The sequence below is a fragment of the Neofelis nebulosa genome, chromosome 7 (genome assembly GCF_028018385.1).
Source record: "Neofelis nebulosa isolate mNeoNeb1 chromosome 7, mNeoNeb1.pri, whole genome shotgun sequence".
Taxonomy (NCBI): Eukaryota; Metazoa; Chordata; class Mammalia; order Carnivora; family Felidae; genus Neofelis; species Neofelis nebulosa.
In genome coordinates this window covers 139221077-139234000 of record NC_080788.1, presented here as the reverse complement: position 1 = coordinate 139234000, position 12924 = coordinate 139221077, and the positions used below count along the sequence as shown (strand labels likewise).

At 56.4% G+C, this 12924-nt stretch overlaps 1 protein-coding gene across 6 annotated transcripts in view; it reads left to right on the top strand.

Annotated features, from left to right (window-relative positions):
* Positions 1-12924, top strand: part of SYNE3 (spectrin repeat containing nuclear envelope family member 3) — a 106742-nt gene that overhangs the window by 30603 nt on the left and 63215 nt on the right. For 4 of the 6 annotated variants that reach the window (XM_058740200.1, XM_058740203.1, XM_058740201.1 and 1 more), the window contains exon 2: positions 4983-5140. In XM_058740200.1, coding sequence (XP_058596183.1) covers positions 4997-5140 — 144 coding nt within the window. In that variant the 5' untranslated portion in view covers positions 4983-4996. Of the gene's footprint in view, positions 1-2990; positions 3090-3864; positions 4091-4982; positions 5141-12924 lie in introns of those variants that run through there. The other 2 variants (XM_058740204.1, XM_058740202.1) reach the window with 2 other exon arrangements.

Here is a 12924-nt window from a genome sequence, read left to right as displayed (position 1 = left end):
CAAGGCTCTTCCTCTGCCCTGGCCCCACTTGTCTGTTGTCAAGGCAAAAATGTCACCTCTCTTCCGGCTGTCATTTGTGATAACCACACAGGATGCTGGAAACCAAGGCAGTTTATTTTCTCTCTCTCTCTCTCTCTCTCTCTCTCTCTCTCTCTCTCTCTCTCTCTCTCTCTCTCTCTGCCGGCAGACCAGCACCAGCCCGAACCGCAAAGGGCTATGTCCTTTTGCCTGGCTCTCTCGCTGATTCCTTAGGGACAACCCAGAGACACACAGGGAGGCCCAGTCTCTGGCCACACCACAGGGCTGCTTCTTGGACTTGGAAATGGGAACAGCATTTTTTTTTTTTAACCCTGAGCACATTTTCTTCCTTTCCTTCTCCCTCCCTCCCTCCTCTCTCCCTCCCTTCCTTCCTTTGTCTCTTTTTCTCTTTTCTTTCTTTCTTTCTTTCTTTCTTTCTTTCTTTCTTTCTTTCTTTCTTTCTTTCTTTCTTCCTTCTTTCCTCTCCCTTTTTCTCTTTATTTCCTTCCTTCCTTCCTTCCTTCCTTCCTTCCTTCCTTCCTTCCTTCCTCTCCCTTTGTCTCTTCTTTTCTTCCTTCCTTCTTTCCTTCTTTCCCTTTTTCTTTCTTTCCTTCCTTTCTTCCTTCTTCTCCCTTTTCTCTTTTCTTCCTTCCTTCTTTCCTTCCTTCCTCTCTCTTTCTCTTTCTTTTCTTCCTTCCTTCCTTCTTTCCCTCTCTCTTTCTTTTCTTCCTTCCTCCCTTCCTTCCTTCCTTCCTTCCTTCCTTCCTTCCTTCCTTCCTTCCTTCCTCTCCCTTTGTCTCTTCTTTTTTTCCTTCCTTCTTTCCTTCTTTCCCTTTTTCTTTCTTTCCTTCCTTTCTTCCTTCTTCTCCCTTTTTCTCTTTTCTTCCTTCCTTCTTTCCTTCCTTCCTCTCTCTTTCTCTTTCTTTTCTTCCTTCCTTCCTTCTTTCCCTCCTTCCTCTCTCTCTTTCTTTCTTTCTTTCCTTCCTTCCTTCCTTCCTTCCCTCCTTCCTCTCTCTCTTTCTTTCTCCAAAATGTTTGGAAAATACATAGTCCCATTTTTTTTAATGTTTAAGTTTATTTATTTTTTCAAGAGAAAGAGAGCAGGAGAGAGGCAGAGAGAGACGGGGAGAGAAAATCCCAAACAGGCTCCACACTGTCAGCACAGAGCCTGACACAGGGCTCGAACTCATGAACTGTGAGACCATGACCTGAGCCGAAATCAAGAGTCAGACACATAACTGACAGAGCCACCCAGGCGCCCCTGGGTAGTCCCATTTTTTAATACTATGTCCGTTCAACCCGTCCAAGGACAGACAAACAAACCTGCCAAGGCTGAGAACTCTCCTCCGGAGAGGCATGCCTGCGTGCTCCCTCCGTCGTCCTTCCCACATGGTCCTTGGCCTCCCGCAGCTGTCCCTGCCTGCACTGACCCCCAGCCTCCACCCCTGCCCCCCCACTGTATTTCCCCTCCCTACCCTCCCTGGCCAGGGTCACCTGTCTGAAGCCTAGAATAGTTGTGTCACCACCACCTGAACATTTGGTGGCTCCCTGTTGTCCCCAGGGCCCTGGACCTGGCTCCAAAGGCTGTGATCTGGCCCTTGCACACCGCCCCGCCCCCACCAGCCTCCTCCAGTCACCTCCTCCCAGTTCCCACGTTCCAGCCTCACCATCCCCCAGGAGCCTCCCACAGCCCGCAGCAACAAACACCTCCAGTCGGCCCTGCTGGCTCCAGGCCGGGTGACAAGCCTTCTTTTGTGGCCCTGTGGTCGGCGTCTCTCAAAGCTCACATGGGTCTGTCCCCGTTCCCCCCCCGCACCCCCCCCCCAGAGCCACACCTCTGCCCCTGGCTTCCACAAGACAGATTCCCAGGAAGCTTTCAGTGAGGGATGCCCTCCTGGTCCTTACATCAGTTGTGGGTGGGCTTTTCTTGAGCTGCCCATTTGATTCTTGAAACTCAACCTCGTGTAACAAAACAGGCTCCCCTTCCTATGTGAGAAGGCATAGAGCAGGCTTCCTCCCCAAGGTCCGGATCTGAGAGGCCATTTAGGGGCCCAGAACTCGGATGGGAAACCGTAGTCTCATCGCCTCGCACCCTCTACCTGACGGCGGTTCCCTCCATTAGGTACGAGGCAAAGCCAAGACGAAGCCCTGTCTCGCCTTAGCGGTGCTGGTAACCCCGTCACACCTATTTTCACGCTGCAGTGAGGTTGTACGTATCTTGAGATGTCGTGTCTGCTCGTCGCTACTTCGAAATTCTGGTAGTTTTTAGACCCAGCGTTAGCGCTGGTGATTTAATGTGTTAATAAAGAAGCCTGTGCCTGTGCGTGCACGTGTGTGTACTTCATTGACTCAGTTCAGTCTGTTTGAAAAAAAAAATTTTTAAACGTTTTATTTGTGTTAGAGAGAGAGAGGGAGAGAGAGAGGGAGCACGAGTGGGGGAGGGGCAGAGAGCGAGGGCGGGGAGAGAGAATCCCAAACAGGCTCCACGCTGTCAGTGCAAAGCCCGACTGGAGGCTCGAACTCACCAACCCTGAGATCCTGACCTGAGCGGAAAAGGGCTCTCCATGCCTTTCGGTGATTAGGGCAGCGTTTCCCCGCCACCGTTGTGCCATGTGAGACTCTGGGAGACTCGTCCCTGCCCCTCCCGTTCCTCGCTCGCTCGGTCAAGTTACGTAAAAGCCGAGCTCTTGGAAGCCAGTCAAGTCCCACACTAGACAAGTGATTAAAGTCACAATGAACCAATTTAAACGCCCGCACAGTCTCCTGTGCTTTACAAACGAAGCATTCAAAGACTGGGAGTGGCTTCAGGGAACATATTAAATGGTCAGAAAAACTCCAAACAGCTCTGAAAGGAGAACAGGCTGGGAGACTGAGCTCTGAGCTGCAGGCCCAGGTCTCCCTCGCCGCCGACAGCGTCCCCCGGCGGTGACAGCTGTCCCCTGCAATCTGGTGGCAAAGCCCACCCAGGGCGGTGGGGGCGGTGTTCAAATCCTCTGTCCGCACTTGTTGAACCACCGACCGCTGATCCAGAAGAGAGGGCCAACGCAGTTCAGCCGAGGTCAAGAGACTGTGTAAGTTGAAAGTGATGCTCGCTCTTTCTAGAAAGTTCACAAGACGCCTAAGGAAAAATAAGGACACAAAAACTCCCAACTGCGTGTTCCCGCCATCCGCACGCAAATCCGTAATCGAGTGGCCTCCGAGAACACTGTGCCTGGAAAAGAGAGGCCTGAGGTCACGTGGGATGTGACTCGGGCCACTGCAGCCCACACCCCTTGTCACGTGGACACATCGTGGCAAGACCGCCCAACCTTTCCCTGTGAGGGTAGTCTTTTGTGGTTTTGTTTGCTTTTACTGGTTGTGGAGAGCCGTGTCTGCTAAAGATACAATTTTGCCTAATTTGGGGGTGTCATTATATCGCAAGAATGCTCCCTTATTAAATTCATTTTAGGCATGCTTTTCAGTGGCTGCGTGATATCCTGAAACGCGCACCGTGCTTTCCTTAACCAACCCCCCCGTTATTGGGCATTTGGGCTGTTTCTAGCTTTATCCTGTTTGCCATTTTTTTTTTTTTTAAATTTTTTTTTTCAACGTTTTTTATTTATTTTGGGGACAGAGAGAGACAGAGCATGAACGGGGGAGGGGCAGAGAGAGAGGGAGACACAGAATCGGAAGCAGGCTCCAGGCTCCGAGCCATCAGCCCAGAGCCCGACGCGGGGCTCGAACTCACGGACCGCGAGATCGTGACCTGGCTGAAGTCGGACGCTTAACCGACTGCGCCACCCAGGCGCCCCCTGTTTGCCATTTTTAACTAATGCTGTGTTCACCAGCATTGAACTTTATACCGATGCTGGGCCATTTCACCATGGTGCGAGGCGTTGCGGGAGCTGGAAGATAAGCCACGTACAATCCCTTCCCGTAAGATGCAGATATAAATAACTTTAATCCAAAGTAGGTGATAGTTGCCATAAGCAGACGACTGGAACCGGAATGTAGGAAAAGTCTTGCCTGGGCTGCACGGGATTCTAAGAAAGTTACCCGCGAAAATCTGAGCCTCCGCGTCCGCAGCTACGAGGTCAGGAGAAGGGAGCTGTGGGCAGCGTAGCCAAGGGCTGGTTCGGCTGCAGGATCCAGGCCAGCAGGCAGGCGTCCCTTAAGGGGGCAAAGCGGGTGGGGATCGTCTCACATGCAAAGGCAGTGGATCGTCAGTGACGTCCGCCGTGGACCCAAGTTGGTGGCAAAGTAGCGAGCAGGCACCTGGCTGTCATGGGCACCCCCAGCCCTGAGATCGTGATATTCAGGCGTGGTTTCGGGGCTGGCATCAGCCTGGCCCAAAACTGTGTTTCTTCAGTTGAGGCTTCTTTTTTTTTTTTTTTTTTTTAACGTTTATTTATTTTTGAGACAGAGAGAGACAGAGCATGAACGGGGAAGGGTCAGAGAGAGAGGGAGACACAGAATCCGAAACGGGCTCCAGGCTCCGAGCCGTCAGCCCAGAGCCCGACGCGGGGCTCGAACTCACGGACCTGAGCCGACGTCAGACGCTTAACCGACTGAGCCGCCCAGGCGCCCCCGGTTGAGGCTTCTTGATCCATGCAGCTCAAGATTCGCTATCCATAGTGCCCATCTCAGACCGTATATGTGTTTTGGGATCACCTTGCGGAGGGGCTTCAACCCACAGAGACAGAGGAGAATTGCCCCTGAGTCTCCAGCAGGGGAGCTGAGAGGCCAGCCCAGCGCCCTGCACCTGCTGTCCCTGCTCCCACAGGAGAGACCTGTCCTTCCTCCCGGGTCCTTTGGCCCTTTGACGACCACAGTCGCCCCCAGCTGTGGGGCCAGGCGGACGTGCCCGCCGGGAGGGGCCCTGGTGCTGTGTGGGCCTGTCCCCAGCGTTGGCTGCCCCCCACCCCCATCCGGCGTCACCCTGCTTTCGCGTCTGCTGGCCTGATCTCACGTGTTCCTGCCTTCAGCCTCTGCAGGTGCCATGACTCAGCCGCCCCAGGAGGGCTTCGACAGGAGCGTGGAGGAAGCCCGGCAGTGGATGAAGGCTGTGCAGGAGCGGCTGCAGGTCAACGACAACACCCAGGGGCCCCGGGCGGCCCTGGAGGCCAGGCTGCGGGAGACTGAGGTACGCAGAGACCGCGGCTTCCGTAGCCCTGGGGCCTCGGCCGTGTCCCTCCCTCGGGCCTCGTGTTTCCTGACTCTTAAATGGCAGGGGCGGACTAGACTAGTGTCTCTCTCAAACTCTGACGTGTTTGAACCTCCTGGGGATTTGGGTTTGGGGGCCGATTCTGATCCAGGGGGTCAGGGTGGACCCCAACTCTGGCAAGTCTAACACGCTCCCTGGTCCTGGGACCACACTTTCATAGGAAGGGGCTAGAGGGGCTTTCTGGTTGTCCCGTCCTGGCAGAGGCACCTTGTGGCCAGGGTGGCGGGGGGGGGGGGGGGGGGTGGCGGGGTTGGGGGGTCCCCAGCCCAGTCCTTCCTGCCGCTTCCCGGCTTCCCTGGGCCGGGTCTGGGTGGGCCCAGATTGGCCTTCAGGAGGGCGGAGAAGGGTTCTGCCCCATGAGAAGTGACCCGTCAGCTTCTCCAGGGCCAGGGTCTGGCCTTGCTCCCCACCTGGCACGAGGCAGGGCTCAGGGTGTGTGGTGCTATGCCTACCGGAAGTGCTGGTGTCCCGTGCCTGGCCCGGCATTATGGTGCCCCCATCCGAGGGCATCTGCTTCAGGCCAGGGGGCCAGGGGGCAGAACCTGGGTTATAGGCTCCATGCTGATGTGAAAGTGCTGCGTGACCTCGGCCAAGTCCCTATCCCTCTCTGGGCCTCCGTTGCCCACGTGTAGGCAAAGCCATGACTTACGCATCTCTGGGGTCACACCCATTGGGATAGACAGCTAACAATGGTGGCTTTTAAGGAGGGGGGGACCACCTTCTCGTACACAAACTGATCTCCTGACCAGGCTACAAGGGGTGCTGGCCCCACACCCAGTGTCCTGCGTGCTTTCTTGGGTGTGCTGTCTCACTGATTTTGTGCATCTTATTGAAAATACCCAATCCTCGTTTTGGAAACAGTCAAAACGAAGAAAATTCGTATCATCTTTTCAGGGCCGATGGTTTAAGGCTCACAACCACGTCACGAAGGGAGAGCCATGGTCTGCATTTTATGCATGGGGAAACTGAGTCTCAGAGAGGTGCCTTGTCCACGTTGAAAAGGTCTCCGGGTGGGACATTCCAGCCTGGAAGTTGAGTCTTCTGATTCCTTGTCAGATGGGCTTTCTGCTTCCCTGCCAGGACACGTGCCTCTCAGATGATCGGAGACGGGTATTCACAGTAAAACCGCGCCCGGCAGGGCAGAGAGTGGGGGACCACTTTTAAGTCATACGGCCAGAGGCTTCCCAATTGGACAGTGGAGTGAGCAGAGAACCCGGGACTCTCTGAGGCAGCCTGGGGCATCAGGCCTCTGGGGACAAGTGACTTTATTGCTGAAGCTGAAAGACAGACGAGGTCGCCAGGCTGGGGGCCGCAGGGGTGAGGGTGGAGAGGAGGGGGCTCTAGGCGGAGGGAGCAGCAAAGGAGAGAGACCCAGCAGGTGGGCATGGCCCGAAGCACGTGCTCAGGGCCCCAGCAAGGCTGGGTTGGGGCAGCACCAGCCATCAGGCAGGAGCCGGGGACAGGGCCAGACGGGCGGTCAGGGGTCAGAGGGTGACGGCCTGGAACACTGAGCCAGGGAGCTTGGATGTCGTTGCTGCGACAGGGGGATGGTGGGTTGGAAACTTGGAAGGAAGGTCAGGGATTCAAGGAGAGGAGTTGGCCCGGAGACCCTTCTGTTGTCGGACTTGGCCTCGGTCATCATCCGCATTGTTACTGTCACCAGGAGGCATTTATCAAATGATTGGTCCTCGCAGGTCAGACGGAGGGGACCCGACATTCATTCGGCACCTCTTTGTCACGTGCCCAGGGCCGCACCGTCAGCTTTCATGTTGAATTTCACAAAAGCCCTGTGAATGTGGTTTTATGGTCCCCAGTTTTCAATAATAGAATGTGATTCCTAGACGCGGTGATGGGCCCAAACTCTAGGAACCGATCTTGTCAGGACCTGAGCCCAGGGCTGAGTCCAAAGCATCACTGGCCATCCCCGTGGGGGGTCCTAGGGCAGTGGAGACGGCGAGGTACACTTTACTCTGGGGCTCACAGCATAAAGGGGAATGGGGGATTATACACATAATCCAGGCCGCACAGGATCTCGTGATGTTATTGATGTTTATTCTCCTCCTCTAGAACCTTCCGTGGCTCCCCATTGCCCACAAAACTAAAACCAAGCTTCACCTGGCACCAAAGCCTGCCACTGTCTGCACCACCCCATCTTCCAGCCTCAGCTGTCCCGGCCGTCCCATCTACCAAGCACAGATCCTGTCCTGGTGGCAGACAGCCTAGATTTCCTGTCTGTAGGCCTCTGTCCTGTGCTGTTGCCTCTCCTTGGGATGCCCTCCCGTTTGCTTGTGTGTATGTGCTTGTGAAATGCAACCCTCCCTCTGCCCCCGAGCTCTGGCCCCAGCTCCTGATAGTCTGTGTCCCGGAACACCACGGCCCTGCCCTGCGTGTGTACTTGCTGTTTCAAGGTCAAGAGTTGCTAATCCCTTTGAACCTTGCACCCTTCTACCGGCAGGCCATTCCCCTCCGGTGGTGGGTCGGGCTGCAGCCAAGGCAAGAGTGGTCCTTGGGAACAGCCCTCGGCCAGGCCAGGGTGGAAACCGGAGGGGAGCACGCCCACCGGCCGAGCCCCCAGGGACTTGACTCAGAGCCTAGGCGGAGGGGGTCACGTCCAGGGGCTCCGCCTCTGGCTCTCCCACGGGGCTCAGGCATGCTATTTTCTGGGCCTTGACATTTCAAAACCAATTTTGCAATAAGAAAGAAAACATTTCGCTCCTGCCATCTGGTGAAGGGAGCGTCTGGTGACTTTTCCACCTCCGCAGTCCGTGAGGCCTCACTCTGGGGTTGGGGTCTCGTGCCCCCCCCCCCCCCAGCTCAGTGATGTGCATCCAGGGTGACTCTTCTCCAGAGTGGCCGGGATGTGAGTTCCCATCCAGCTCTGACGCCGCATAGCCGCGTGGCCAGAAGCGAGTCCCGTGCCCTCCTGCGACCTCACTTCCTAGCTACAGAGTGTGAGCAGAGCCCTCTCCCCCTTGCGTACAGAGGGGCTGTTGGCGGCTCCGGGACCCTCGTGGTGGTAAAAGCCTGCTGTGAAGGGAGACCGGGAAGAGGGTTGCTCCCGGGGTTCGAGTCCCCGCCGTGGCTGTGGCGCCTTAGGACAGTTTCTGGAGCACCTTGGGTTTCAGCTCATTGGGGGTGGGGTGGGGTGGGGGTGGGGCGATGGTTGCCGCCTTGCAGGAGGGACGGAACATGGGGGCGAATGACTTACTGGTACGCTTGGCAGAGCGCGGGCGCCCTGGCAGAGCCGGCCCGATGGACGGGGTTATTTCTTGCGGTTTCGATGCGGGGACACGCGCACGCCGACCCTCCCTGCCCGCCGCGCCCGGGCCTCCCGGAGCTGGCCCCCAGGTCCCAGCTCCTTGCCCTCTGGTCTCCAGACTTGCGGCCCTGCACTCGGGGCCCGGCCTCAGCCAGGCTGCTTCCTGACCGGCCTCCAGGCCCCTCTGTGGCCAGAGGCGGGCTGCCTTTCCTAGGACGTGGCCTCCGGACACAGCCGTTGCTCACGCCCCATCTCGAAGGCTTGCGCGTCACCAAGGCTCGGTGCCGACGCCACCTACTGCCCACCAAGCCTTAGATTTCCCCACATCCTCCGTGGCGTCGGTGGCTCTGTTAGTCATTTGTGCTCTTCTCTGCAGACCCCAGCACGGCCTGCAAGCACTACGTTCCTCCTGGACCCCGGTGCCCGACACAGTACCCAGCATAGTACCCAGCATAGTACCCAGCTCAGCTCAGTACCCCACCCACGACCAAGCATAGTACCCAGCACAGTGCCCAACCCGGTACCCAGCACAGTACTGCACACAGTACCCAGTGCAGTGCTCAGCTCAGTACCCCACCCACGACCAAGCATAGTACCCAGCAGTGCCCAACTAGGTACCCAGCACAGTACTGCACATAGTACCAAGTGCAGTGCTCAGCTCAGTACCCACCCAGTACCAAGCATAGTACCCAGCACAGTGCCCACCTGGTACCCAGCACAGTACTGCACATAGTACCCAGTGCAGTGCTCAGCTCAGTACCCCGCCCACTACCAAGCATAGTACCCAGCACAGTGCCCAACTCAGTACCCAGCACTGTACTGCACATAGTACCCAGTGCAGTGCTCAGCTCAGTACCCCACCCACGACCAAGCATAGTACCCAGCACAGTACTGCACATAGTACCCAGTGCAGTGCTCAGCTCAGTACCCCGCCCACTACCAAGCATAGTACCCAGCACAGTGCCCAACTCAGTACCCAGCACTGTACTGCACATAGTACCCAGTGCAGTGCTCAGCTCAGTACCCCACCCACTACCAAGTATAGTACCCAGCAGTGCCCAACTAGGTACCCAGCACAGTACTGCACATAGTACCAAGTGCAGTGCTCAGCTCAGTACCCACCCAGTACCAAGCATAGTACCCAGCACAGTGCCCACCTGGTACCCAGCACAGTACTGCACATAGTACCCAGTGCAGTGCTCAGCTCAGTACCCCGCCCACTACCAAGCATAGTACCCAGCACAGTGCCCAACTCAGTACCCAGCACTGTACTGCACACAGTACCCAGTGCAGTGCTCAGCTCAGTACCCCACCCACTACCAAGCATAGTACCCAGCACAGTGCCCAACTCGGTACCCAGCACAGTACTGCACACAGTACCCAGTGCAGTGCTCAGCTCAGTACCCCACCCACTACCAAGCATAGTACCCAGCAGTGCCCAACTCAGTACCCAGCACAGCACTGCACACAGTACCCAGTGCAGTGCTCAGCTCAGTACCCCACCCAGTACCAAGCACAGTACCCAGCGCAGTGCCTGCCTGGTCTTGGCTGCACTGATGGAAAGCCCTGACTAACCCCCTCCCTCCAGCTTTCCTGATCTTTTCTTCTCTCCCCAAAGTTTTCCCTCCATCCACCCCCCACCTGACTGTTGCCCTCATTGGCTCCTTCCAATCAGAATAGTTTTGTACTCCGTCCCAGCTGGCTCGTCCCTCCTGCCAAGCACTCCTGGATCCTGCTGGTGATCAGCTCTAAAAGAACCTCACACCAGCCGAAGAAAGGTGGAAACTACTTCTGGAAAGCTGGATTTGCCAGCATAGCCACGGCCTCTGGCCTCCTGGCCTCCCAGCCTCCAGCAAACATCCCATTGGTTGATATTTTGGTTTGGGGGCAGATGTTTCTGCTTTGGGCCAGGTAGGGCTTGGTGTTCTGCCTGCCTTTGGGGCTGGCCGGCTTTTCTGTCTCTGGCAGGAAAGCAGCAGACTCACTCCCCTGCGAAGGGCAGGGAGTTGGGCGTCTGCCGTGTCTCCCCCGTCCGGCCTGCCCGTCTCCGAGCAGGAGTCAGGAGAGCAAGAGTCCAGAGGCCTAGAGGAGGTCACACAATCAGGAAACGAGGCTTTGGGAAAGGGGCCGTTGTCCTCATGGGGACTTTCCAGGCCCAGCTGGCTCCCTCTGGGTGTGGCGGAGAGAACGAATTCAGCTTCTTCCCCAAAGCCGTTGGCTCCCTCGATTCTGGATTCTGACTGAGCCTCCTCTGCACAGCAGGCGGAAAGGAGGCCTCTCTGGCTGCTGCAGAGAACAGCCCTGCAAAGCTCAAGGTTTCTGCGGGTTCCCAGCGCCCTTGTCCGTTAACTGCGATGTCCGCGGCGTGCGTCTTCCTAGCTTGGAGGGTGGGTCTGCAGTCTGTTCCTCAGCGCTGGGTGTCAGAAATATCAGGTCCTTAATGAAACTGAATGTCACGGGATGGCAAGAAATTCCTCCCCAGCTCAGCCCTGTGGGGCTCCCGCTCCTGAGTGGTGTGAAATGTTCCACGCGGGGGGTGGGTAATCTCGCTCAGCCCAGAACATCCCGCAGTGGCCCTCGGACCTTTGGTCCACACTAATTGCCATAGTACCTTTGTCTTCTACATCGCTGCCTGCTGCTGAGCGGCACTTGGGGTCTCGGTCGGATTCTCGTCGCAGCCGTGACCCTGCGGGGTCCTGCCACATCCCTCCGCTCGGCCGGGCTCAAACAACAAACAAAACGGCTTTCCCCTTCTTGGGGTATCTCCCCGCTCTCCACTCTCATCTGCCCCCCACCCCGAAACACACGCTCATAGACCGCAGAGAGCCTGTGTGGAAGGAGCTTGTTTTAATTTTACTCTGATAACACAGGTAGGAGGGGACGTCCCTCTCTACATCATCGTCGCGGTCATCGCTAACCAGTCTTCACGTGAAGCAACGGAAAGGATTGACACCCTTGCTCACTTGCACGTCTCGGAAAAGGATCTACACCTTTTACACCCCCCCGTTTACGAAGTATACTGACACATCGATGTTTTAACTAACTGTATTTTCAAAAATTAATGTTAGAACCCTATGGGGTAGACAAAGCAGGCATTGTTATCACAATCTCAGGGTAGGGAAGGGAGGCCCAGAGTGATCGGGCAACCTGCCTGGGGTCACACAGCTATCAATGAAGCAGCATTTCGCTCCCCCCTCCCCCACCCCTGCGCCATCCACAGAGAGGGGTCAGAGACGGCTGGCCCACTGGGACTTCATTCAGGGAAGGCTGGCTGCCAGCCTCCCAGGGAGACAGGCTGGGGAATAGAGCTTGAACTTCAGGCAAATGTGCTGTCAGTAAAGAGGGCTCAAAGGTATGAACAGACGGTACTGAGAGTGAACACTATTAGTGTTGGGCCAGGCGGTGTGCCCAGGGCTCTCTCGGCTTCGCGGAACGTTCCTGGAGCCCTGGGTGGTGTAACTGTCCTCTTCCCCCATTTCATAGGCCTCGCGAATCGAAGTACTGTGACAAAGGTCAAGCAGGTAGGAGGGAATGGCTCTGGAATTGGAATCCAATCCAATGGCTCTGGAATTGGAATGGTCTCTTTTCCTACAGAGACCACGCTTGAGTTGCCAAAGAACTAAATAACGGCAGGTAATAAGGACAAGAGCTGATGTTAGTCAGAAATATGCCACTTGCTAGACGTTGTATATTCGTGTTGGTCCTCCCACAGCCCAGGGCCAAGATGAGACTAAACGCACAAGATGTTTGATGAGGAAACTTCCATGAGAGAACAGGTTGGGAGCCCAGGAAGGCTGGGAGGGGTGAGGTCAGCCTGACGCAGGTCTGACCCCCAATCCAGGAGATCAGGGAGTGTCTGGGACCGCGGTGTGGCTCTGTGGGAGTCTGGCAAGGCCGTGGGGCCTCCTGGACCAGTCACCCATCAGAGGAGCCCGATGCCACAGGGGAACAGGCCTGCCTTCCTCTTCCTGCTTGGTCACTGGTGGGAGCAGCTGAGGGAGCAAGGCCTCGGTGTGAACTGCAAATTCAGAGAGAATTCCGGAGCCTCTGCTGGGGCCCTGGGTCAAGCCCACTCCCTGCAGTAGATGTGAGAGGCAGATTCTCACAGCCCCACACACCGCGACGTGCACCTTGCGTTTTCTCATTTATTTATTTTTTAAAAAATGTTTCCATTTATTTATTTATTATTGAGAGAGAAAGAGAGAGCACAAGCAGGGGAGGGGCAGAGAGAGAGAGAGAGGGAGAGACAGAATCTGAAGCAGGCTCCAGGCTCTGAGCCGTCAGCCCAGAGCCCGACGCGGGGCTTGAACTCACAAACCCAGCGAGATCATGACCTGAGCCAAAGTCGGCCGCCTCACTGACTGAGCCACCCAGGCGCCCCTACGTTGCATTTTCTCACTTAATACTGAAAAATATCTGGGAGCTCGGTACTATGAATAACCCC